Here is a 26,443-nt window from a genome sequence, read left to right on the forward strand (position 1 = left end):
GAAGGGCTTGAGAAGAATGGGCAAGTGGTTTAAAAGGGGAGCCTGCACATAATGAAGTAAAACACCCACAGCTGCAGGGATTTTCTTGCAACAGTGCCCATGTGCTGTAGTTTGCCTTGTCCCACATGGCCACTTGGGACACTTAGCAGAGATCAGGCGTCCCAGGCTGCAGTATCTTTCTGGAAAGTTTCAAGTAATAGAACATCAACAACTTCCATATGATGTACCCAGCGAACAATTTTAGAGATGTGTATGATTATTCTGCTCCAGAGGTGAAAAGCTACTCTTTCTGTACACTTCAAGTCTGCTCTCCCCTTGAACTCAGAGAATGCAAATGAGATCAAACCATTCCAAACTAAGAACCAGCGAATGGTTTCGTAATGTTAGTAGAGTCAAATCCTAATTGCTTATTCTAAAGTCCTTTCTGAGAGGGCCCACATCTCTTCTGAATTTTCTCCTACCCATTAGTTCATTTGTCCAGCAGTCCACCCACCTCAACGTATCCATGTGTCCATATGCTCTATCTTTTTAAGATTTATTTATTTTTATTGGAAAGCAAATTTACAGAAAGATTTTCCATCTGATGATTCACTCCCTGAATGATTGCAACGGCCAGAACTGAGCCAATCCAAAGCTAGGAGCAGGAGCTTCTTTTGGCTCTCCCACATGGGTGCAGGGATCCCAAAGATTGGGCCATCCGCCTCTGCTTTCCCAGGCCAGAAGTAGGAAGCTGGATGGGAAGAGGAGCAGTTTATCTAAAGGTTGCTCTTTCAAGTTTTGCCATCCTACTAGCTTCCTGTAGTGTGAGGAAATTTTGACATTTTCTTGTGCAAACCTGCTAACAACAAATTCTCTCCATTCCCAACCCACCCATTTAACAATATTTCCAGTTTGCAATCATTTTTCAAATATGTGGGTGCTGATAAGGAATTCCATATTGAGAAGTTTTGTTGTCATTGCATCCTCATCCCTCCAAAGATATTTTCTCTGTTTTTGATGAAAATTCAATTTCTGTTCTTATACTGTCCCCCTTAATCTAACTCGCATCTATTTTTTTTAATTTTTTTTAAGATTTTTTTTTTTTATTGGAAAGGCAGATATACAGAGAGGAGAGACAGAGAGGAAGATCTTCTGTCCGATGATTCACTCCCCAAGTGAGCACAACGGCCAATGCTATGCCAGTCCAAAGCCAGGAGCCTCTTCTGGGTCTCCCACGCAGGTGCAGGGTCCCAAAGCTTTGGGCCATCCTCGACTGCTTTCCCAGACCACAGGCAGGGAGCTGGATGGGAAGCAGGGCTGCCGGGATTAGAACCGGCGCCCATATGGGATCCCAGGCGTGCAAGGCCAGGACCTTAACCACTTGCGCCACTGCGCCAGGCCCGCATCTATTTTTTTATTCTGGATTATTTTATTTTATTTTATTTTATTTGTTTGTTTGTTTTCCACATTTTATTATTATTGGTATCGTTTTATGATACAGTTCCATATTCCCTTATCTCCTCCCCAATTCCCTCTCCCCCCCCAGTTCCTTTATACCATTGTTAACATATAGTTCTTCATACTCAGTCACATGTTCATCATTGCGGGCATGGATATTCTGGATTATTTTAATGGTTTTCAGCTTTCATTTTTGTCATCTTGACAATAATACTGTAAAGTGGATTATGTTTACTTTGTTCCTACTTGAGGTTCTCTCAGCCTGTCTTAAAGCAACGCTCAGCTATTTTCAATTCGATTATGAAAATTTCAGCCTGTTTTTTTCACATATTTGTTTGCCATTCTCTGTCTTCGGCCTAACTCTCCAAGAAAGCATTCCTTTAGTTTACATAACTTTCCTGTTGTACCAGTGTGCATGATGTCTAAAGACTTGTCCTCCAGTTGAGTGCTCCCTTTGATACTGTGTCCAATTTTCCATTAACCCAAGCACTCAAGTCTTTGTTATACATATTGCATTTTTCACTTCTGGGATTTTCCATTTGATTCTTTTCTAGCTGTCTCAATTCAAATCTTAAAATCAATTTTAAAATCTCCCATTTCTTTGTTTAAACTACTCATGTCCTCTAGAATTTTTAAAATCTTTTACTTCCAATGGAAGGGGAATGGGGAGCATGGGAAGGGAAATCCCTGAGCCTATGGAACTATATAATGAAAAATAAAAATTAAAACAATTTTTAATTTTATGACTTTAGTGTGCTTATCTGAAACTTATACTGAGTCATCTAGGTTTATTTCAATTAGCTTTCCTTTTATTTTTTGTGAGACTCCTTTTTTTCAAACTACATGCCAGACACTATTTTAGGAATGATTCCTCCCTTAGAAAGTGGTCATTTCAGACTTCTCCGTGTCTGTCCATAGCTCTTTGAAATCTTTAAATAAAAGTACAATTTGGTTGCTATTGTTTACCTAGTGACCTGTGGCTCTTTGATTAGGTGTAAAAGTCTTTCATATCTACCTGTTTACTAGTCAGAAGAACACCTCACTTAGATTTTGTTGCAGAATCAACATCCCAAACCTAATGGTTTAAAAGAACAACCATTTATTTATTCAGCTCATAATTCTGTGGGATGACAGTTTGGTTGTGTTCAACTGGGAGGTATTTTTCTGATCTCATTTGGAATCTCACATTAATCTATGGTCAACCACTGGTTAGCTGGAAGGATCTGTATCTGAATGCAGCTAGTCCACCAGCAAGCAAGTGACTTATATGTTATCTTCCAGCAACAAAGCTTGAATTTCTTACCGTATCAATCAGTCAGCCAAAACAGAAATACATCTGGAAACTTGGGGCACCAATCACATCTACCACTGTTGGCCAAACAAGTTACAAGCCAGTCCGGATTTAAGATATGGATTAAAACATTCTACCTCTTGATGGAAGGAGCTTCAAAGATATACCAATAAGTGAATGCATCATGAAAAAACTGAAACTTACATACATTACAGTAGCATAACAGCTGGTCCTTTTTCCATTCCCAATTCAACATTCAAGTCACATTTTTCTTTTTTTTCCTTTTTTTTTTAAAGATTATATTTATTTCTACTGGAAAGGCAGATTTACAGAAAGAAGAAGAGATGGAGAAAAAGACCTGCTTTCTGCTGGTTCACTCCTTACGTGGCTGCAATGCCTGGAGCTGAACTGAGCTGAAGTCAGGAGCCAGGAGCTTCCTTCAAGTCTCCCGTGAGGGTGCAGAAATGACCTTTGGGTCATTCTCAACTGGTTTCCCAGGCCACAAGCAGGGAGCTAGATGGAAAGTGGAGCAGCTGGGATATGAACAAGAGCCCATTTGGGATCCCAGCACATCCAAGGTGAGGATTTAGTCACTAGGCCATCACGCAGGGTTCTCAAACCTCATTTTTCAAAAAACAATAACACCATTATGTTTATCTTCACTTGGAAAAAGTAATGAAAATGCCCAAATTATGAATACCAACAGTGTAGTAAAATCATATAACAGTGTCAGGGAGGCAGAGGTTGTTCCACTCTGACCAGATGAGTCAACTGCTTGGAGCAGCATCTTGGTTGGAGGAGGGAAATCACAAGAACAGCACTGTCAGCCCAGGGCATTTTGGAAAAAGAAATCAGGTTGGAAGAGGATTCAATTTCATACCACAAGAGAAATGGTTGAAGAAATCAAAGCTGTTTATCTGAGAGATGAGGATTTATAATAAAGACAATCCAGCCAGCTTCACATAGCTGTAGATCTGTTTGATTTAATCTTTTCCTTTAAACTCAGAGTGAGGGATTGCTTGATCTAAACTATTTTATTGAAATATAATTCATATGCCATAAAAGTTCCTAACTTAAGGTACCAGTTCAATGGTTTTTGCTATAGTCAGAAAATTGTACAATGACAATTTTCCAACTCAGAACATTTTTGATCATCCCCAAAAGTAAACTCAAACTCATTATTAGTAACTCCTTATGCCTTCTTCACTGCAGCTCCTAAAAACCAGTGATTGGTTTTCTATACCCATGGATGTGCTTATCTTGGGCATTTTGAATCAACTGAATCATATAGTGGGTGGTCATTTGTAATTGGTTTCTTCCACTTACCTTGACATTTTTAGATTCACTTAAGCTGCAGCATGCATCATCAGTACTTCACTCCCTCCCTTCTACCCCTAAATTACATCACACTATAATTCATTTTCAAACCATTCATTAAGTGATGGGTATTTTGGATGATCCTACTATTGGGTAATGTGAGTAATGTTGCTTTGAATAATTATATATAAATTTGTATGCAAACAAGTTTAAAAACAAATTCTGGCCATATCCTAGAAATGGGATGGTGAATTAATTTCAGATGATTCTTAACAGTAGAATTATGCTAAGCACAAAAAATTTTCTGCCTAAAGTAACTATGTTCACCATGACATGAGCTTCATTGAAACTTAATAAGCTCAGGTGGTAGGTGAGATTTTTGGCAGCATAAGGGACGCTGGACAAGTAAGACACAGGAGCAGACAATTTAGAAACCAGAATTTGGAACTAGGCAAAGTTCAAATTTTACTTTTGCTATTGGCCAGTCTTGCCACTCTGGGCAAATCACTTAATTTGGCTAGGCTTCTGAATTTCTTTATTTTCAAAATAAATGCATCTGCTTTCCCAATGCTAAATTATATGGCGTATGCAAAGCTCAAACACAGGTTTGCATGGAGCCTAAACCATCAATTCCAACTCTCATCATCTTGATCCTGAGGTGGAAGGTTTAGAAGCCCTTCTTAAAATGCAAACAGAATATCAGTTTATAATTTTACTTTTCCACTCACAATGTTTCAATCTAAAAATCACTCTGAAACTATCCTAAACTAGACCCAACTCTACAGAAAAGAATCAAAGGTACATCTCATCTCTGAATGCTCAGAGAAGCCAGCCTCTCCAACAAAGGCTTTGTAATTTTAACTGAATAGTGAACTTCATCCCCTTCATCCCCTTTCCGGAGACAGCTTGAGTGGAAGAGATTGGGTTCCTTTGGGTTTGCTTTCTCTTCCAAATGACACCACTCTAAACCCTGAGTATTAACTAGAGTCTGTGCTCTTTAAAAATGCTATCTCAGGTCTCTCTCATGACCTTCAGCATCAGACTCTACTTCTCACCAAGCTCCCCAAGTGATTGCTGTGCACATGCAGCCTGAGACACTTGTGCTTCAAGATGCACGAGCAGTGACTGAATTTCCTAAGAATCACATACAGTGGCTTTCATTTTCACAGCACTTTAGAAATTACAGAGAATTAAGCCACAAGACCCCTGAGAGCAGCCATGGCCTGTTTTTATTTTGCTTTGCTTTGATGTCAGAGGAATAAAGTATGAGTTCTGACACTGACCAACCTTAGTAAGTGCATCAGGAAGGGAAGCACTTGTTACATATCTTCTACATGTTAGACGTTGTCATTTTGCAAATAATTTTTTAATATCACTACATGGTAGTGAAGTTAACTCAGAGAAGCCAACTAGACTGTTCAAGGTCAAAGGACTCCTTAGTAGTAAAGCCAGGATCGAACCCAAGGTTACACAGCTAATAGACTAGGGCAGACACTCATCTAACTGCCAAAGTCTACTCACAACTCTTGGAATTCTGTCAGAAAAGCATTCTCTCAGAAAAGGCTCTTCAGGGTAGCATAATTCCACTAGCCTTCATTTCTTGTTAGGGATGCTAGATCTCCTTGTAAACAAACCAAATGGCATCTTTGAAGAAAACATCTGAAACTGCCCATATTCATTATCACTAAGTTACTCCTCAACATTTGAGAATCTATGCTTGCATTCAAAATACATTTTTCTTTTTTTATGACTGAGATGGCTCATGCCCCAACCTCAAACCCATTTTCTGATTATAGAGTGATGCTAACAGGCTTCAAATTATTCACTTTACATTGGTGGTTCTCAACTAGTGTGTGTAAGATTTGTTTCAAATGCATGACACTTTGCAGATTGTTATCCTAAGTACAGGCACAAAAGTCATTGCCTGTGCTTGGAGGGCAGTCGTAAATGTATCCCTGAAATGCATGCTGTCTTTCTGAAGAAGGATGGACATCTCTTCAGTGTAGCTGTCTAGCCATGTCCACCTCCTGCCTCCTGAGTGCTTTCTCCCCTGTCAGTAAACACCAGGCCCTCAGCACAGGGCAGCAACCACTGCTTCCAGATGCATACCTACTCTTAGGTCTATTAAAGAAGTGGATTCAAGAGAACTTGTTCCAAGAGTCCAATTTCAGATCTTAAATCTATTTGGCTTAACCTCTGTCCCTCCGTCATTGATGAACCCATCACAGAAGTCACCTGGGGTCGATACAGAATGCTAGAAAAGCTTGTCTGAGAATTTTCTCCTGACTGTCAGGCAGTTCACTGCTGCCTTGGGGTTTTGATATTTGTTTAAAAATGACTGATGGGAAAATAAAAACTGCTGAAGTTCAGTTAGACTGAGCCTATCCATCCAAAGATTAATAATATATCAATCAAGATAAATATCAGTCTAATTCTTAAACTTGTCTATAAAAATGATGAAATATCCTTATTCCTATATTGTACTTTTAGTTATAGCAACAGTGGAGAAGATATAACAATAATAACAATACTAACAATAATGAGCATTTAGCAAAGGGTAGCTATGTGCCAGACACTTTCTTAAGAACATTCTGTGGCCCGGCGCAGTAGCCTAGCGGCTAAAGTCCTTGCCTGCAACTTGCCCAGAATCCCATATAGGTGCCGGTTCTAATCCTGGCAGCTCCTCTTCCCATCCAGCTCCCTGCTTGTGGCCTGGGAAAGCAATCAAGTACGACCCAAAGCCTTGGGACCCTGCATCCATGTGGGAGACTGGGAGGAAGTTCCTAGCTCCTGGCTCCAGATCAGCACAGCACTGGCCATTGTGGTCACTTGGGGAGTGAATCATTGGATGGAAAAGATCTTCCTCTCTGTCTCTCCTCCTCTCTGTAAGTCTGACTTTACAATAAAAATAAATAAATCTTTTTTTAAAAAGAATATTCTATGTGTAAGATAACTCAGTTTTCACAAAAATTAAGTAGATATTTCCATTACCTCAACTGACAAATATACAACAGAGAGGCTAAATGACTTACATACGATCCCCTGCTGGACACTAATATTAGCCTTCTAGAAGTTGAGTCCATTTTCTTGGATTGTGAAAACATGGGAAGGCCATTTCAGCCAACCCTTCCTACCGTCCTTAAAAAGGACAGCTAGATACTTGTTCACTGCTTTGTCTGCTTCCCCAAGTCACCAGTATGAAAACTGTCCAGGTCTTCCTCAAATTCTGCCAAGGAATTCCTAATCAATATGGCTATGTTGTTCTCTAGGACTAAGCTGTTCTCTAGGACTGTTTTATGGTCAAATAAAAAAAATATATGTTGAATTGGTTATTGTTAATATTCCTTTCTGGTAAACTTGCAGGGCTCCACCAGGCACTGATTGCACTATGGTCAGCGCTGCCTGATGATGACAGCAGTGAGATTCCCAGTTGTGAAGACATCCCCTGACAGGAAGTAAGCAGCAGACTCTTCACTGAGCCTCCAAGAGGGCTTCCAAATGGTAGCCCCCAAAATCACATAGCATCACCTAGGGAACCTGTTAATGACATTATCAGACTTCAACCAACTGCATCAGAATCCCTAGATTTAGCACTAGGAATCTTCATGTTGAGTATAGCCCCTGTGTTATTTGGAAAACCCTGGAACCATGATATCAGGGGCTAGCAGCCCAGAACAACTGACTACTCTTCTATTTTTACTCAATATGCCTATCATCACATGTGCCTGCCTAGCAAAGAAAGTAAATTTTGGACATGCTCACTCATTTTATTATGGGAAATTGAGGACTATCAAGAGCATCTCCAGGTTCCAGCCTGTATCTATAACCACACTTTTTGTGTGTCTTGAATCTCCCATTTTCCAACTTTTCCCCCAGACAGTGCTATACATCATGCAAGCACAAAATGAACCTTGCTTGGCTTCATTTCAGGACCTTAGTAAGTGAGTTCCTTGATGGGTTGCCTTACCATACCTAAATATCTTCCTCCTCAGCATTAAATTATCACCATTATAACCTCAAAGTCCTAGAGGGCTTGGGCATGAACAATGTGCTACGAAAGAAGGTACTAAAATTTCCTGCATCTGGGCCCAGCTCGGTGAACACACTGGGATCGCATATAGGCACCAGTTCTAGTCCCAGCAGACCCATTTCCCATCCAGATCCCTGCTTGTGGCCTGGGGAAGCAGTCGAGGACAGCCCAGGGGCTTGGGACCCTGCACCCCCCCACATGGGAGACCCAGATGAAGCTCCAGCTTCCTGGCTTTGGATCACTTTAGCTCCAGCCATTGCAATCTCTTGGGGAATAAATATGACGAAGGATCTTCCTCTTTGTCTCTCCTCCTCACTGTATTTCAGATTTTGCAATAAAAAATAAATTTAAAAACATAATAAAACAAAACTTCCTGTATCATGTTTTGGCTTGGAGGGCAGCACGATAATGCTCTACCATCTGGTTTTATAAATTAGTAACCTTCAGACAAGTGCTTGAGCCAAGCCGTGTCAGTTCATGGTCTCTATATAGTCCTACTAACCACTAACTTGGCTTTAGCTCTAAATAACAATATGAGTGGAAATGAAGAGTGACACTTGCAGAAGAAAGCTATGAGATCCTGGGCACAACTTGCACATTAACCTATCCTTGATATGGCAGTATAAGGCCCTGGATGGTGAGTGTTGTCAGCATGAACTTCAGAAACAGTAATGCAGAGCGGAGTCCCCAGCCAATTCACCATGCACACCTAACATGGATAAGAAACAGCCCTTCTTTGTTAAGACAACAGTACATTAGAATTGTTGTCATAGCAGAAGGCAGTCTGTCCTGACTGGTCTATAACATGACTCTTGGACTAGTGAATTTTTGCACCAGCTACAGGTTAGGATCCTCTGGGGAATATGAAAACAAGTTCCTGGACCCATCCCAGATTGAAACGCAATCATTCTGTAATAAAGCAAGACAATCTCAACACAGACACATGGAATAGGATATATGAGAATTTTTCAGAACGGACTTTTGAGAAGAACAGGCATGAGTTGATGGGCGCACAGAATAATTTAATATCTTTAATAAGCATTTTATAAACACAGTGACTCATGGGCATTTCTAAATACTAAATGGCATATTTATTAGACAATAACAAAGAGCATTTCTATGTTGGTTGTGATTATTCTGAGAAATGCGACAGTTTTTTCCGATCTATTAGAAGATACTCCTATCCCAGCCAGTTTAATTAACTTTTGTAATGTGGTTCACTGAATCTAGAAATGCAAAATTATCTGACTGTGTCCAGAGATTTCTCAAACATAACTTTCAAAAAAGCCGATTTTCCTTTTACTGTAAGGACAGAAAAGGAGGAACAGGTAGGAATTCAGAGACAACATAAAGGCATTCCTGCAATCCCATTTTCCTCAAATCACCCTTTGTTTTTGAAAACAAAGAGAAATTAGTTGGACATGAGACAAACAGACAAAACCCCCAAATAATGAAAATTTGTTCTGGGGAAAAAATTCCCATTATTAGTATGCCTAGGGAGCCTGCTTCTCCAAAGCAGCTGACCTTGGCAGTCTCCAAAGATAAGTAAGGAGGAGGGAAGAAAGGACTGTTACAGAGATAGTGCTGCTGGAACCCAGAAGAAAACCACCCTCTTGATAACTGGCTAAGATTTTAAAATTAAAAATACTTACTGTTCATTTGGCTGACCCAGAATAGCAGAACTACAAGTGCAGGGAAATTTTCCTTTAGTGGGAATGCAGTCTCTGAGCAGAAAAGACAAGCTCCAGGTAACTCTCTTAAAGCTGAGAAAAACTAATGCTGGGCTGTTCTGACAGTGTCTGCCACCTCTGGACTAACAGCATCATATGGCTGGCACCATGGAGGGCAGTTCTCCAGAAGTTTAGTTTGCTGCTGAATAGTGCCTGACTCAACAAGACAAAGCCAGAGACTTCTAGCCCTGTTATAAGGAAAGCTGGTGGTGACACAAATCAAAAGAAACCAGGACCCCACTATATGTGGTCTGTTAATTTTCTGTGACACATTTGACTGAGAAATATATAAAAATGGCTCTTAAAAACTACGATCTCCAGCAGCCCGTGGGAAAGTGGAACAATCTGAGAAAGCCTAGAGATTTACGAAAAAATTTTAAACGAATAAAATTTTCTTGACATAGCCTATTTAACACAACCCCTCAGCAGACATTGTTAATCAATCATGATTGTCATTCCTGCAGAGCCCAGATGTGGCTAGAATCCTCAACAACTTAGCCCAGGTAGCAGTCAATTTGAGTTAGCATGCATGACAACTACTATGTCCTCTATCTGAGTTTGAGATTAAATAAAACTTCCAATGCATAGCAGGAACTACAAGCAGATCCCAGGAGTCACCTGAAGCAGACATTTGGCTGACTACCCAACAATCATTCATTCTTTTAAAAAAATTTTTTTAGAGAAAATGTCCAATTCTGCTCAGATAGCTACCTTCTTTTTTACATGACTGTGTGTCAATAGAGGTGAGCCCCAGCTCTTTTCCCAAGAGATAAATTAGGTGTGTTCTAAGCCAATCATAGAGATCCATTTCTAGCAACAGGCTAGGTTTGTGTACCATGCTTGTCAATAAGACATGAACGAAAGACTTGTACAAAGGTTTTCTTTTCTCAAGGGAGGAGAGAAGAAAAACAGAGATAAGAGGAGAGAGAAGGAGGGGGGAAAAGATGAGATGAGAGGAGGAGGAGAAAGAGATGAGCAAAGAGGAGGGGAAGAGAGGAGAGAAAAAAAAATTCAAAAAAGAAAAGAAAGCTTCTCTTGTGCTGAACAGCCACATTTGGATGCATTACTAAAAGCATCTTGCTACCAAGACAAAGATGTGACTGAAAGATAAGCCATTGGGTCCTGGATGGTGGCCTAGCGGCTAAAGTCCTTGCCTGCAACTTGCCCAGAATCCCATATAGGTGCCGGTTCTAATCCTGGCAGCTCCTCTTCCCATCCAGCTCCCTGCTTGTGGCCTGGGAAAGCAATCAAGTACGACCCAAAGCCTTGGGACCCTGCATCCACGTGGGAGACTGGGAGGAAGTTCCTGGTTCCTGGCTCCTGGCTCCAGATCAGCACAGCACTGGCCGTTGTGGTCACTTGGGGAGTGAATCATTGGATGGAAAAGATCTTCCTCTCTGTCTCTCCTCCTCTCTTTATATCTGACTTTACAATGAAATTAATAAATCTTAAAAGAAATAAAGAAAAAAAGATAAGCCATTATACAAAGCTTACAAAAATAAATTGAAAGGAAAAACTTTTTCAACCAGTCTAGGACTTCTACTTAAAAGAGAAATTACATCCTCTCTATAGTTTAAGTGGCTAAGCTAAACCTTTTGTTTGTGTCACCAAAAAACTTCCAGTTACAGCACAGGAGAGATTCTGAACAGATGTTCAGAACAACCTTCCAAAGGAAACATCCACAAAACAGAGTAAGCAGCATCATGCATTTCTGACAGCAAAGGACAATTCAGGAGTTTGAGATGCAGACAAGGAAAACAGGATACCTATCAAGAAAAACCTATCTAAGGAACAGAGCAAGAATTGCGGCCCAGACTGTTAAAAGAAGATCCTCAGGTCCAAAAAATGGAAGTCAGTGAAGGAGAGAGAAAGGGAGCAGGGTCCCCAGCCAGTCATAAGCCAAGCTCTCTTCTCCATGTTCCTTACAATCATTTGAAACAGGTTGATTACCATCATCTACAAGCTGTGTCAGAGAAAAGTTACCAGCAACTCATTATCAGAGCTGAGATTTGAGCCTGGATCCAACTCACTCCACTCTGTTGTGTTTCCTTCCCTAGAGACCAAGAACAGACTAAAAATCTGTTTTAAATTCTAATTTCACCCCATTTTAAACTCCAATCTTGAACTTATTCACTGTCCCAACAGAATTGGCTTTATGATTCTGCCCTTGAGAGTACTGGCTTCCTGGGAAGAAAGGAGAGTGATGTGAGACTAGCAGTAGAAAGCATCACATTAATGGTAAATGCAGTCAATACCCGGGCCACTTTGCAGACGTTGCCACCAGATGCAAGAAACAGCAACCCCTCAGATTGCTGCTTGTGTTGACAATGAAGAAGCCCGGGAATGGCCCTGCCTGTATTCTGCACTATAACCATAACCAACACAGACCCATCAATGAGGTGAGCTTGCTGAGAACAGAACCAAAGCTCAACAGATCATTGGTCAAGAAGGTCCGGGGTCAGAAAGTTAGATGACTTACCAGTTTTTGTTATAACAAATTACCACAAACATAGTGAATTTAGAGAACCAAAGTTATCCTGTTATAGCTCCAGATATCATAAGTTCAAAAGGATGTTACTGGGCAGAACACAAGGTGTTGGAGGAGCTGAACCCACTAAAGAGGATCTAGAGAAGAGACCATTTCTTCTCAGGTTCTGGTTTCTGGAGTTACATTCCTAAAGTCACAGCTCTCCCACCATCACCTTCTCTCCTGCATTCAAACCTCTATTTCATAAAGCATCAGCTGTGACAATTGGACGCTTACCATCAGGATAGTCAGGAAACAGCCCCCTCTCAAGACCTTTATTCACTTGTGTGAAGTTCCTTTTTCCATAATAGTGAACAATACCATATGCTTCAGCATATTGGAATGGGCAGATTTTTTTCAGATAAGGATGCAAAAGTACAGGAAACAAGAATATATAAATGGGATAATATCAAACTATGAAGTTTCTGGTAACAAAGGAAACAATCAGCAGAGGGAAGAGATAACCTGTAGATGTGAGAAGATATTTCCAAATTATTCATCTAATAAGAGATTAACCTTTTAAATAGCTAAGGAACACAAACAATTCAAAAGCAAAAAACATCCACTTAAAATGAAAAACATACCTAAACAGATCTTTTTTAAAACATACAACATTAAGACATACAGTGCCTTGCAGGTATTTGAAAAAAATGCTCCACATTACTAATCATAGAAAAATACAAATAGAAACCACAATGAGATACACTTCATACCTGTTAGAATGATTATCATTAAGACGACAAGGATAGCAAATGGCAGGTAGGATTTAGAGAAAAAAGAAAGGAATCCTACACACTGCTTTGGGGAGTGAAAATTAGCAGTGCAATTAAGGAAACATTCTATAGAGTTTCTTTAAAAAAAAAAATAGTTCTACCATATGATCTACATATTCCACTTTTAGGGAGACTCACATATCCAAAGGAAATGAAATCAATACTTTCAAGAGACACAACCTCACATAATATCCAATGAGAAACAAACTTCATATGGTATCCCATGCTAATTGCAGCACCGTTTGTGACAGCCAAGCAATGGAAACAATGTCAGTGTCCACAGTGGACAAATAAAGAAAAAATACTGTGTATATACAAACTCAAACACCATGCAGCCATACAAAAGCAAGGTTTTCTCTCATTTGTAACAAGCAATGTATACAGAAGAGAATATTATTGGTGTCAAGTGAAGCCCTTTTAATATAGAAAGATGAGCACCACGTGATCTGACTCATGTAGACTCTTAAAAAGTTGCTGTCATAGAATTGAGAGTGAAATTGTGACCAGTAGAGGCCGAGAAGAGTATCTGGCAGGGAGACTGGGAAAGCCTGGGGTTAGATGATAACATGCAATCACATGGTAGGAATAAACTCTGGTACTGTGTTGCATACTAACATGATTATACATAATAATTACATTCTGTATATTTCAAAAAAAATCTAGAAGAAAGGATTTTGAATGTTTTCCCCACAGAAAAATAATGTTTTAGGAGTTAGGTAAGCTTATCTTGACTTGGGCATTGTACAAGGTATTCATATATTGAAACTTCACATGGTATGCCATAAATACATATAATATTTATGCACCAATTTAAATAAATAAATAGAAAGTAATATCTCCAGTCTTTAAAAATTAGCATCTGGATGCTTTTAGTGCCATTATTTAGTCTACCACAAATAACAAAATTAATACCCCCATTTATCTGTGCAATTTTGAGGAAATTACTAAATTCCTCTATTTCTATTCTTTTTTTTTTAATAACACGTGATAGCAATGCTACTACCTAGGAGACTTAGTGTAAAGATTCACAAAGAATGCCTGCTAAGTCTTACTTACTACAGACATGACACATGGAGGTAAAATACAAGTTTGAAACCAAAGCATTTTTTTTTTCTGAATGACATAGGCTGCTTGTTTATACGGAATGCTTCATGAATTTATGTATCATCCTTGCCAAGCAGCCATGTCAATTTTATATAACATGTTCCAATTTTAGTATATGTGCTGCTGAAGTGAGCACTGTTTCTCTTCTTTATTCCTATTTTCCATTTTAGCTTTGTAAGCATAGAACTTCCCTCCTTATTCTTCCCTTCCTCCTTCTCCATCTCCCCTCTCCATTGTCCCTTGTGCTTTACAATAATATAGTCCCTTCGGCTGTAGTCTCGACTCCAGCATTCTGCTCTTTGCATGTGCCATGACACTGCAGAAACAAGCAATGGTAGAGTCTAGCATTTAACAGTTCTATCAAGGACCTACTTTTATTCAGGAGTAGAGATGCATACTGTCAATCTTTGATTCCTGGTACTCTGGTCTCCACTGTATCCTTTCTTTGTGAGAAGACAAGTGTATACATATTTAACTTTATATCTTTTCACATTTTGTATTTTGAATGAAAGTTGTCTGATATCAGAGTGAGTATATGATAATTTTCCTTTGGGGATTGGCTTATTTCACTGAACATAGTGGTCTCCAGTTGATACCACATTGTTGAAAATCATAGAATTTCATTCATTTTAATGGCTGAGTAGTATTTCATAGAGTAGTTTCTTTATCCAGTCCCCTTTCAATGGGCATCTAAGTTGTTTCCATGTTTTTGCTATTGCTGACCATGCTGCAAAGAATATAGGGATGCAGGTTCCTTTCTCATATGTTTGTATCACTTGTTTTGGACATATTCCCAAGAGTGGGATTGCTGGGTCATATGGTAAATGAGTTCTCAGTTGCCTGACAGTATTCTTAATTTGGCTGCTCTCGCACAGATCAACTCTGTGTCCCTGAAAAGAAATTTATTATCTCTGAGCCACTCTGCATCGAAAGATCATGGACAATGACCTAGCACTTTTCTCTATGAATGTACTTTTGAAAAGGAAATAATATTTACATGGATGACAAGCCAAACATATACAAGAAACAACTTGGAAGAAAAATGGCAGGAACAATGCAAAAATTCACAAAACATTCCATATGTGGCAGGAACAGTAGTTCCTAATTCTACATGAACTTCCTCTCTCAGTCTTCACAAATGATGCAGAGAAACAGGTACTATTGCCATCCCATTTTTCAGATGAAGAACGAGGCATAAAAAGTTAAGTAACTTGCCCCAAATCACAATATTACCAAGTGTTTCCATGTCTGCCATAACCAATTACTACAAACTGGGAGGCTTCAAACATCAGGAACTGAGTCTCGCAGCCCTGGATGCCAAGCATCTAAAAGGAAGGTGTCAGCAGGGCCACACTCCTACTGAGGTTCCAGAGGAGGATCTTTCCTGGCTTCTTCCAGCTTCTGATTGCCAACAATTCTTGGTACTGCTACTACATCATGAAGGGATGTTTCATGGGATGGAACTAGCATCTCCCTGTGCTCCTGCCTCAGGCCTGCTCCACATGCAGGGGCGGCTAGTTACAAGGGAACAGTCACAAATGGTCCCAGATCAAAGAACACTGAGAACAACCCCTGTTCCTTTACCAAGGCTTCAGTGGCCCATGTTTCACTCAAAACTGATTTTACTTCCAACAGAGGCTGAGCCCTATTATCATTACTTAATGTCAGTGTAACGGCAGTGTGATACCCAGGCTTCCACACAATACATCATCCCTGCAGACTTGGATGCTAGCAGGACACAGCAGAAATACAGCCTCCCAACTTCCCAATGTGCTCTTGGCCATCAATATTGATGACGCATCATCAATCAAATCCAGCAGGCTTTTTACGTGCTCTCATTTTTAACCAAGCCTTACCATGCATTACAATGGAATATTTAAAGCCATGTACACATTTTATCAAGCCTTCATGACCACTAAACGCTCTCTGGTTTGCAGTTCCAAATATTATTCATTACATCTAGAGAGATGGTGTGCTAAAATAAAAAAATATATATATATAGGAACAGAGTATGAATGAGGACAGGAAGGGAGGGAGTCACCATCAAAATCTGTTGTCTGCACCAAGCCTAGAATTCAGATCAGTAATGTCAGGGAAAAACTTACTCCCCCCTCTGTCTATTCCCTTCTCATTTTCTGACCTTGGAGTCAAGTTATTTGCCTCAAATCCTAGCCCTCCACTGAACTTCCGTAGGTTGCTGTGCCTCTTCCAGCCTCACTGTACTCATCCAAGGAACAGGAGTAATTCTACCTAGTCCATGGCACCCCTACTCAGTAACTGACTTTTGATTATATGACTCTTGTACCAGTCAGTGTCTTAAAAGCCTTTCACCTTCACTGTGTACAGACAGACCAAGCCTCAGGAGCAGGCGCAAGAGCAGCAGCATGTGGATGGACATTCAGCATTTGGTCTGCCACACATCCTGCAGTGTGCTTCGTGTGCATTATTCCCAACAACCCAGACAGGCAGCTCATTGTTTCTCATTTTACAGATAAGGATTCCCAGGTGTTATTTTTTATAAATTTGCTGCATAGTCACGTTGTGACTTTCAGCAGGTCACTGACTCCTAGTATGGCTTCTGTAAGCATCCTTCCTGTGCATGCTCAAGGATTCACTCCTTGTCGCTTTGTCATAGAGAGCACACTCCAGCTTAAATTCTGTGTCAGACACTACCTTAGCCCTGTGGAGATCAAGACCATGGCTTACTCATATCTTTATCTCTGTTTCTATCACCCAGTAGCTGCTACATGAATATAGGATGAATAAATTAATGAAGAGAAAAGAAAGGTCTCAATCTGTGATGAGGAAGAGCAAGTACATTGTATTCCATGCCCCCCAAATCCATGGTACACAAAACGAAAACTCTTGTACCATTCTGTTCTAATTATGGACTCAAACTCAAAATCCTTCTCTGCACTGCACTCCAGCAATTACTTCCAAACCATTAGAGTTGGCAGAGCAATCTTATCAACTGTTCTTGATGTAGCAATGACTGTTAAAGATCACCCAACCACTTCTCCCTTGTTTTTGCAAGCAAGTTTATATTTCAACTCTGTACAGTGGCTGTGCCCAAATGACAGAGTTCCAGGTAAGCAAATGTGTATGGGTATCATGGGCATCAGATCCAGGGCTACTATGTCCATCTCTCCCATGTGCCTCTCCCATGCTGCTTGCTCACTTCTCAGATAAAACCCATGATCTTAAAAATGTTCATGTTGAAGATAGTGGAGCCACAATACAGAAAATTCCTGAAGCCTAAAATCATTACTTAGTGGACATTTATCTGTCATTCAGGAAAATTCATTTGTAAGAAAAAGAATTAAACACTAACTGCATATTTTGCACTGCACATTTCAACTTAGTATCCTATAGAAACCAGTTTTGCTCCAATTAATAAAACTGGATTACTTTTTAAAAAACTCTCTTCTTGCTCCAGATTTCTATGATTCAAAAACTTTTCATTTGTTATATAAGTAGCCAAAAGGCACTTTCTAATAGCTTAATGAGGCATATACACTTCTGGGTATATTTACATCATATTACAGGGCACCGTGTGCTCAGCAAGTATAACTTTTAGCTCTGGGAAATACTTAAAAGAATTACAGGATGTAATTTCTATCTTCAATCTGTAAATTGTCTTCTTAGGAAAACAGTCATCTGAAATGGCTGTCTATCCCAAAGCAACATCCAAAGAAACATAGCAGCAAGTGACATGATGAACAGATGTGACACAACTACATCATTACTCATGAATCTCAGACAAGTTACTCACCCACACCTACCACCAACACCCAAAAGCTCATTTTCCTCCCTCAACAATACATACATATAAACACACAAACTGTACTCATTTCATCGGACTGAAGATACTTTAAGTAAATCCAACTGAAGCACATTTAGCAATAACTAGTAAATTAAATGTTTGGTAAGTGTTAGCTTCCATTTTCAAAATGGAGGACAGACTACTGTGGGCTAGAAAAGCAGATAAATTATTATATATAAGATCATCATATCTACTAGAATAGCAAATGTACAAGAGAAGAGGAAGAAAGCAGGATATGTATGCTCCACTAAAATGTACACATATCGAAGAAAATCGTAAGGAAATCTGGACATGTGGCAGATGTTGAAGAAATAAATAATTCTTACTAGGATTAGACTCTGTAGTTGCTTAAATGCTAATATGAGAAATTTTGTAAAATTTTAACCTAGTTTATGAAAAAGTACATAGAGAAGGAAGATGAATAGGTGGATGAATTAATGGAAGAATGAAAGGAAGACAAAACAGACAAAAAAGAAAATGAGGCGGATCATTTGGCATTTGACAGTGCAATGCAGCTGAAAGCACTCATGCTTGGAAATAATAATGACCTGGATGGAAATTTCCACTCTGCTTTGTATTATTACACGTTTTGAATTAACTGCCTTGTCTCAATAAGCCTAAGTTTCCTACTATAAGAAGGGTGTCACATTCTCCCACCACCCTACTGCTTGATGAGAATTAAATGAGATAAACTATCTGGAGCCTGGCACAGCATCTGACCGAAGAGTAAGCTCAGTCATACACTGCTTCAACATCGATGCAGCACTATGAGCACCCTGCAGTCAAGATGAAGTCATGTTCAGTAAATATTAGCCTTCCCCTTCTTATGCCATTTAGTTAGTTAGCAAAAGCCTTCTTTTTCCCTTCAACAGCACTGAAAATTTGGTTCCCAGCCTGAGTCTGGCTAGAACCCAAACTGGCAGTCAATGTGAACAAAAACAAAAGCCCAGAAAATGCTACTATCTCACAAAGTCCTGAGCAATGTTTCAGCATTGACACATCTTTATTAGGGTGTAGGCCTGGCATGCAAACAGGTGCTGCTCAGTCTTCCCTCCCTCTACCAAACCAACATGTGCCTAGCTCCCAGAAAACTCCTTTTCAGACACTCCTTTCTATACCTGGATCCCTACTTGCCACTGACTGGTAAATAAGCACAACCTGCCTTCCATGGTTTCCTCATCACTCTGAAATAGCCTTTGCCACACTGTACAAAATGGCACCTGATGCGTCACTCATGGAATTCTTGATCTGCTGGCCATTAGGTCTGGAGCTACCCTATTTTGGGTAGAACCTCCAGGACGCCATGTCGTTGCAATTCACTGAGCCTGGAATGAGTTTACTCCCAGCTTAGCGCATGTGCAGTACCATCCCACTTTCCCTTTGCCTACCTACACAAGACGGAGCCAAATTTGGCTCTACATGGGGTTTAAACTGTGAAATCCACCCTGTCCCGCACTGCTCTGTCTCTGCTCCTGGTCAAATCAAACAAACCAACAGAATGGGAAGTTTTCTGTCTGGGTTTACCTCCTGAGCTCCCAGTGAACTCCCATTTCCACCTGGTTGCTGGTGAAGTTCCAGCTGCTGGTACAGTTCAGATCACTTCTCACTGACTGCCACTCAGGCATCTGGTTACTGCAACACCACACCATTGTCTCTGCTACTTTTCTGTGTCCATCAGTCTCCAGGTGCCCCTTTGCCATTGGTCCTCCTCTCCTATCTCCTGGAATGTGCCCTCCCTGCTTCACCCTGGCTAATATTTTGCCATCTGTCAAAACATGTCCTCACCCTATTCTGCCACCTGGATTATCCTGTTAAATATACCTTGACAACAGCATAGGATGCTGCACTCTCTGCCACTGTCTATGCCTACAATGTCATGATACATTTAAATAGCAGAATGAGGGACTTGTGACTCTTGCTGAAGGAATATACTCTTGTAATAATATGGGGGAACAGTAAAGGTTAGTTGAGGGGGTATAAGGAGAAATCTCTGTGCCTATGGAATCATATCATGAAAAATAATAAATAAAAACAATAACAACAACAAAATCAACCACTCTGAGAAAATTATAGTGGTGGAACAAATATTTCTTTGCTAATTTAGATCAAAACATTGAGAAAAAATAGAGTGAGTCTGCCAGCCAGGAGCCTCCCACTGCTCACCAACAGAAGAAGTGCTTTTGAACACTTCCCCCACAAACACGGCAAAAGCTGTACCCTGCTGAGCAGCCCAAGATCCAGCCGTGGTGCTGCAGGGATAACCCTCACAGCAGGTCACCAGAGGCCAACACTGGCAATTTCCTGACAGATTTGTCTGTGTCCCTGAAATGCCATGTGTGTTGAAAAAAACAGTTGTGCAAGTGGGGAAAAATGAGGAAGGATCAGAGCATTCTCTAAAATTATATTTAAAAGTAATAATAAAACTGTAGCTGTAGCAGAAAAGGTAATACAATGAGAGAAACTGCTTGCCATGGAAGTGAGGCTAGGGATGAGCAAAGTGGCATGTCCTAAGAAGGGAAGGGCACTAGATGTGACTTACTTGGAGAACTTGTAGGGTTCTGCACAGTAGCCATCTTTGCAGGGCCATCCATAATATGTCAAGGATCTAGCAATTATGAATGGAAATGAGGGGCACATTGTTCAGAAACTAGAAACATGCTGTTCAAGGCATTAAAATGCACAACTTTTTCCTTTCTTCCACAGTCTTCCTCTCAACTTGTCATGATACTTTTTATTTGCTATTTAATGTCATTCCAAGTAAAGAGAAATTAACATTTTAAATTATTAACATGAATTTTACCATTTATCTTTGTATTTGCGGTGCCAGTTTCAAAGGCAAATATGGGAGTCTTTAACTAGTATGCAGACTCACAGAAATCATGCACTTAGTATTCCATAGCTCCCACATGCATATGTATTTCATTCTTACCAGAACAGAGCAAATACGACATCAAACTATTGCAAGTGCTTTCTTTCCTTTCCTGATACACATGCTTGCTGCCTACACCTTACTGATAAGCAAGGAGGAGTAAAAGGAAAAGGAACTATGCAACATCCATCTTTACTTTCTCTTCACTTCCAACATAAGTAGCTCCCCAAACCAGGGAACTGACGAGTAGGAAAGTCCTGTTTATCCTTCATGTCTCCACAGGACATCACTGTCTTCTTTCTGCACTCACAGCAAGCTCTGGCTTGAAGGAAAATGGCTTTCTCAGGGCCCTTTGCTCCTTTGCATACTTGATCATACCTAGAACATGCCTACCTGGCACTTGCTCTGAAAGTATTCCCATGCTTCATAGACCCACAGGAATTTCATCCTCAGGAGGCACTGGAAAATCCATATGCCAACAGGATCGTAGCAATCAGTGGACACATACATATAGTGTATGTCTCCTTTGGTCATGCACAAGCTCCGCTGGGCCATCAGAATTCACTTGAAAAGTTTAGAGATAAAATTATCAAAGATTCCAAAACAGTGACCAGAGCAATGACACAAATGTTGAGTCCTCTGAGTATAGAGCCCTAAGGTTTGCTTGCTTTTGAACTTATGAGCTTACTCAAGGAGCCCTACTCCTAACAAGAATTGGGGCCCCCTAGAAGACAAGAGTTAGTATTCCATGTGACCAAAGGCAATCTTTCTTGACTTGGGATCTTTGCTCAGAGAAGTGGATTGAAAATATCCCTCCCCCACCAAAAAAATGTACACACACACACACAAATGTTCAGGTCCTAATATTTTTCTATTATATTCATGTCCTAATCCCTGGTACCTATGAATGGGATATTACTTGGAAATGGAATCTTTAAAGACAAGAACCTCTAAAATGAACCATCCTGAATTTAGGAGAGGGCCCAAATTCAATGACTAAAGTCTTTGTAAAAGAGAATGAGATTTGAGACATGCAGTCACAGAGGAAAAGCAGAGCAGACAAAGTCACATGAGGACACATACAGAGACCAGACTGATGAAGGCAAAGACAAGAAACAACAAGATTCACCAGAAGCTAAAATGAAGAAGAGTTAATTCTTCCTTAGAGTCAAGGCCCTGTGGAAGCCTGATCTTAGACTTCTGGCCTCCAGAACCGTGAAAGAATAAACTTCAGTTGCTCTAAATTTGCAGTGATTTGCTATGGCAGTCCTAGTGAGTGGTGCATTCATGACTTTCTGCTGGGGCTGTCTACCCTATTCCACCCTATGCCACTGTTTCTAAAGCATTTATCTGAATGCCTAACACTTAGGTTTTCTTTAATTAATGGTAGCTCACACACAAGCTCCAAAAGCACAAGGACCTTGACTATCAGGACTTCTTCATATCCTCAATGCCTCACAAGTCTAGGGGCTCAATATGCAGCTTTCAAATCAATGGGAATGAATCAAAGATGAATCCCTTAAGACTTAACATGAGTTTGACCTTTACTCAGTATGTTCCTCCACCTGTTTCTAGATATCACCAATAGTACTGTTGGAGTGCATTTACTAATCCAATCAATAACTATCTGTTCGTCTACTATAATCCTAGCTCTATTCAAGGTGTTGTGGCTGCCATGACAATAAGATAGTGGAAGCCCTTGCTCTCGTGGTGCTTTAAGAGACGTGCTAGAGGTAGATAGTACACAAAGAAACAAAGAACAGTGTAATAATATTTCAAGTAGGAATAGTCACTGGTTGATAAAAGGATAATGGCAAGAAGGCAGGAACTATTTTGAGTAGGATCTTTGAGGAGATGCCTCTTCATCCAAATGAATGAAGTGTGGGAAACCTACCATGCCAAAGGATGATGGAAAAAATTAACCAGAGAACACAGTAAGCATTAGGGTCCTGCAGCATAGAAGGTTAGAAGATGAATAAGAATGACATGCACCAAGGGGACACATTATTTTTCTAAGAAATTACACTGGCAGTTTTAAGTGGAGTGTGATGTGATCTGATCTAAATCCCCTGGCAGCTTTGTAGAGAACAGACTCAAGTGAGTGCAAAGTGTAAATAAAAATCAAAGAGAACCATTCGTCTCTTGCAACCACCCAGTCAATGGGGTATGATAGCATGCTCAAAGTCTTTGTTCAATGAATTCTAAAGCAGCAGTGCTGCACACAGGCATTTCCTATGGAAGCTCTTAAATAAAATTTACTCATTTAACCTGCCTGGACCATATTTGTGCTGAGTGTTCAATGAATGTTTGTACATGGAGATGGCAGTCCACGGGCCCTGCTCATTGGTAGTCATGCTGATTCAAGGCTTCCAAAGCCTGATGCACCCAGGTGCTCCGAATCCCACAATAAGGTAAAGGAATACAGCATAAGGCAATGTTATCTTCATCTGCTACCTGATATACAGCAAAGCAAACTGGCACATCAGCTAGCAGGAGCATCTGCCCATTATTTATCCAGTAAGCAATCTGAGTTATTTTGCTTGGCCTTGCTACTGCCAACCACAAATGTCAGAAAATATGAATGCCATAAAGGCTCCTTGTGCATAGTATGTAGAAGATACTGGATATTCCTTTTGGGGGTTGTGATTCCACCTTCTGCGAGATGGTCAACAATAGGGTTTTTTTTTTCACAATATTGTTAGTCATCAGATATGTAACCTGCCACATACGTCCCCTGGAACCGGCTCAAAGTTGAATGACTGAGAACATATCTTTTACTGCACAGGAGATTGATATCTCCTTGAAAGCAGACCTGATTCCTCCTAAAAGATTCCTCTCTATCAGTTTAAGTAAGATGCTTCTTCCTGAAGGGGTATGGCAAGATTATGAGCTGGTACTCCTCCCCCCTTGATGTAATTTTATTTTTTAATTAGTTACTTTTTGTTGGAAGGACAAACTTAGAGAAGAGAAACAGATAGATATCTTCCATCCATTGTTTTATTACCCAAGTGGACGCAATGAACAGAGCTGAGCTGATGCAAAGCCAGGAGCCAGGAGCTTCTTCCAGGTCTCCCATGTGGGTACAAAGTCCCAAGGCATTTGGGCAATCCTCTGCTGCTTTTCCTGGCCACAGCAGGGAGCCAGATGGGAAGTGGAGTAGCCAGGACATGAATGGGAGCCCATATAGGATCTTGCACTTGGAAGTGGAGGATTAGACAGTTGAGCCAACTTGCTGGCCCATCCCTGATATAATTATTTCAGGTATCTTTCAACAGCTTGGACCACAATCCTCATGTAAGTTAGGAACTCCACTCAGACTGAGTGACACTTTATCTTACACGTTACCAAGACATAAGTCATTTTGTAAAAGCAGGTTTAACGGATTTAATTTAACAACCCAAAAGGTCTATAGTAATAGCACAGCACCCAGAACCCTCATTGATACATATCATGGGCTTAATAAATGGAACAAATAATTTTGCTTCACAACCTCTCATATCAATGGTGAAGTATTAAGTCCTCTCAGCCACTCCTGTGCCCATTCTCTGAGCACCTGTACAATGAGCAGGTGACTAGGAAATCACAAGATCATGTTGTTATCATGAGCTTGTCCATAACTTGGATTCCTATATAGTTTTAAAGAAGTGAAAAATGAAAACAAATGGAAGTGCCTGTGGAAATGATCATTTGGAATGATATATCCCCAACTGTGCTCTGAGCCTACTGACCATAATAAAGGCAAAAGGAGTTATGGTCACATATAATGAAATATCCTCATTCCCTACTCTGAGCCAACTGACTGTGATAATCCTACCTTTGACTGTCCAGAGCTGAAGAAGCTGGAGATGCCATCTGATTCAAACACAGGCTTTTACAGACAGAACTAAGTCAAAAAATTTCATGTGCATTCAAAGAGACACAAAGTCTGTCATTATTTTGGCAGCAGATGCTTGAGGTCATGATGTAGATAAGGGGTTGGAAAACAACCCACCACTAACCAAATCTGGCCTGCCACCTGTTTTTATTAGTAAAGTCTTACTGGAATGCAACCATGTCCATTTGTTTGCATATTATCTCTAACTGTTGTCATGCTGTAGTGACAGAGTTAAATTGTTACAACACAGTCTGTATTTCCTACAAGTTAAAAATATTTACTATCAGTGCCTATATAGAAAAGGTTTGCTGACCTGCGATGTAGGTTCAGGTCTGACAGCTGCACTGGGTATCATACATAAGACTTTAAGAGATATAGAAGTCAACACCTATGAAGTTCCAAAGTTTCCAATCCTACACTTTATGAAATATTACTTTATTTTTGGTTTGGTAAATATACCACACATCCTTAAAGTGAGACTTCTTTTCCTTGAGCTACCTTGAATGGGCTTATATTTATTACTGCCAGAGACCTGGGTTGATCCAGCAGATCAGAACAATCAATCCACATGTGCTAGGAAGTAGGGGACAACATTTCAAGAATCTTAAGAAGAGATATCAGGTCCCATGTTGCTCCTTGAGCTGGTATTCCAGCCCACTAACCACCCCCAAGCAGTGATATCCTTCAACACAGGTTGCATAAAGATGTCTGTGTTTGTCCTGAAAAAAATCCACAAAATTTTGAATAATTTTTCTTAAGACTTCTAAGTATCCAGATCAGGGGATTAGGGAGGAAGATCTGTGGGTGGACTATCTATCTGAAGACACTGATCTGATTGTTAAAGTTGTTTGTTCATGCATATAGGTAGGTCCACGGTTTAACAACCTTTCTTTCTTCATAAATTCATGAGGGCAAAGCTTAGCACAGCAGGTAAGATGCTGCTTAGGACATCCATATCCTACGTCAGAGGGCCTGGGTTTGAGCTTCAGCTCTTCTTCCAATTCTAGCTTCCCTCTGTGGCCTCTCCTGGGAGGCAGCAAATGACAGTTCAAATACTTTGACCCCAAACAACCCAGTGAGAGACCCACGTGCGAGGAAATTTCAAAAGCACCCAGAAACATATTTTATGCAGGACCCTAGGGCTCCAAATATAGCATTAGAAGCTAGCCCTGCAATAGTTCAATGCCTCCTCTTAGGTCTATCTTCTCTCATCTGTTACGCGTATTCACTTCCTTACACCTACCATGTGGCAGCTCCACTACAGGCACTGGATGTGCAAGAATGAATATGACAGGCAAGATGGCTTGCTATCCCAGAGTTTGCATTCTAGTGGGACTTGAGCAGAGAAGACAAAAACCTAGTAGACAGAAACAACCCTGTTTCTGATAGGGAGTAATCCAGCAAAAGATCTAATATGGGAAAAACTGCTTCCAAACCACCTCTCTGAAGTAGCAAAATACAGTTAACAGAACTGAACAATGTTAAGGGTTGGGACCTTCTGACAACAAAAACTAGAAACCAAAGCCTGGGTTAGGACTGCAATGAACCATAGGTTTGAGGTCTCTGAGGGTCAGATGCCTTCCATGTTTTCCTCCATATGCCAAGACTGACATTGACAGGTACTCAGCATTTATTGATAGACTACTATGTGGTGCCAATTTTCTCAAA

General features: G+C 40.3%; 1 protein-coding gene across 1 annotated transcript in view; it reads right to left on the bottom strand.

Moving 5' to 3' along the window:
- The window catches only part of CDH13 (cadherin 13), a 1,068,624-nt gene extending 1,046,418 nt beyond the window's left edge, over positions 1-22,206 (bottom strand). The window contains exon 1 of the mRNA XM_040982306.1: positions 20,572-22,206. Coding sequence (XP_040838240.1) covers positions 20,572-20,669 — 98 coding nt within the window. The 5' untranslated portion in view covers positions 20,670-22,206. The remainder of the gene's footprint in view (positions 1-20,571) is intronic.
- Between the last annotated feature and the right edge of the window lie 4,237 nt (positions 22,207-26,443).

Source organism: Ochotona curzoniae, unplaced genomic scaffold (assembly GCF_017591425.1).
Source record: "Ochotona curzoniae isolate NIBS_2020 unplaced genomic scaffold, NIBS_Ocur_1.0 contig_3622, whole genome shotgun sequence".
NCBI lineage: Eukaryota > Metazoa > Chordata > Mammalia > Lagomorpha > Ochotonidae > Ochotona > Ochotona curzoniae.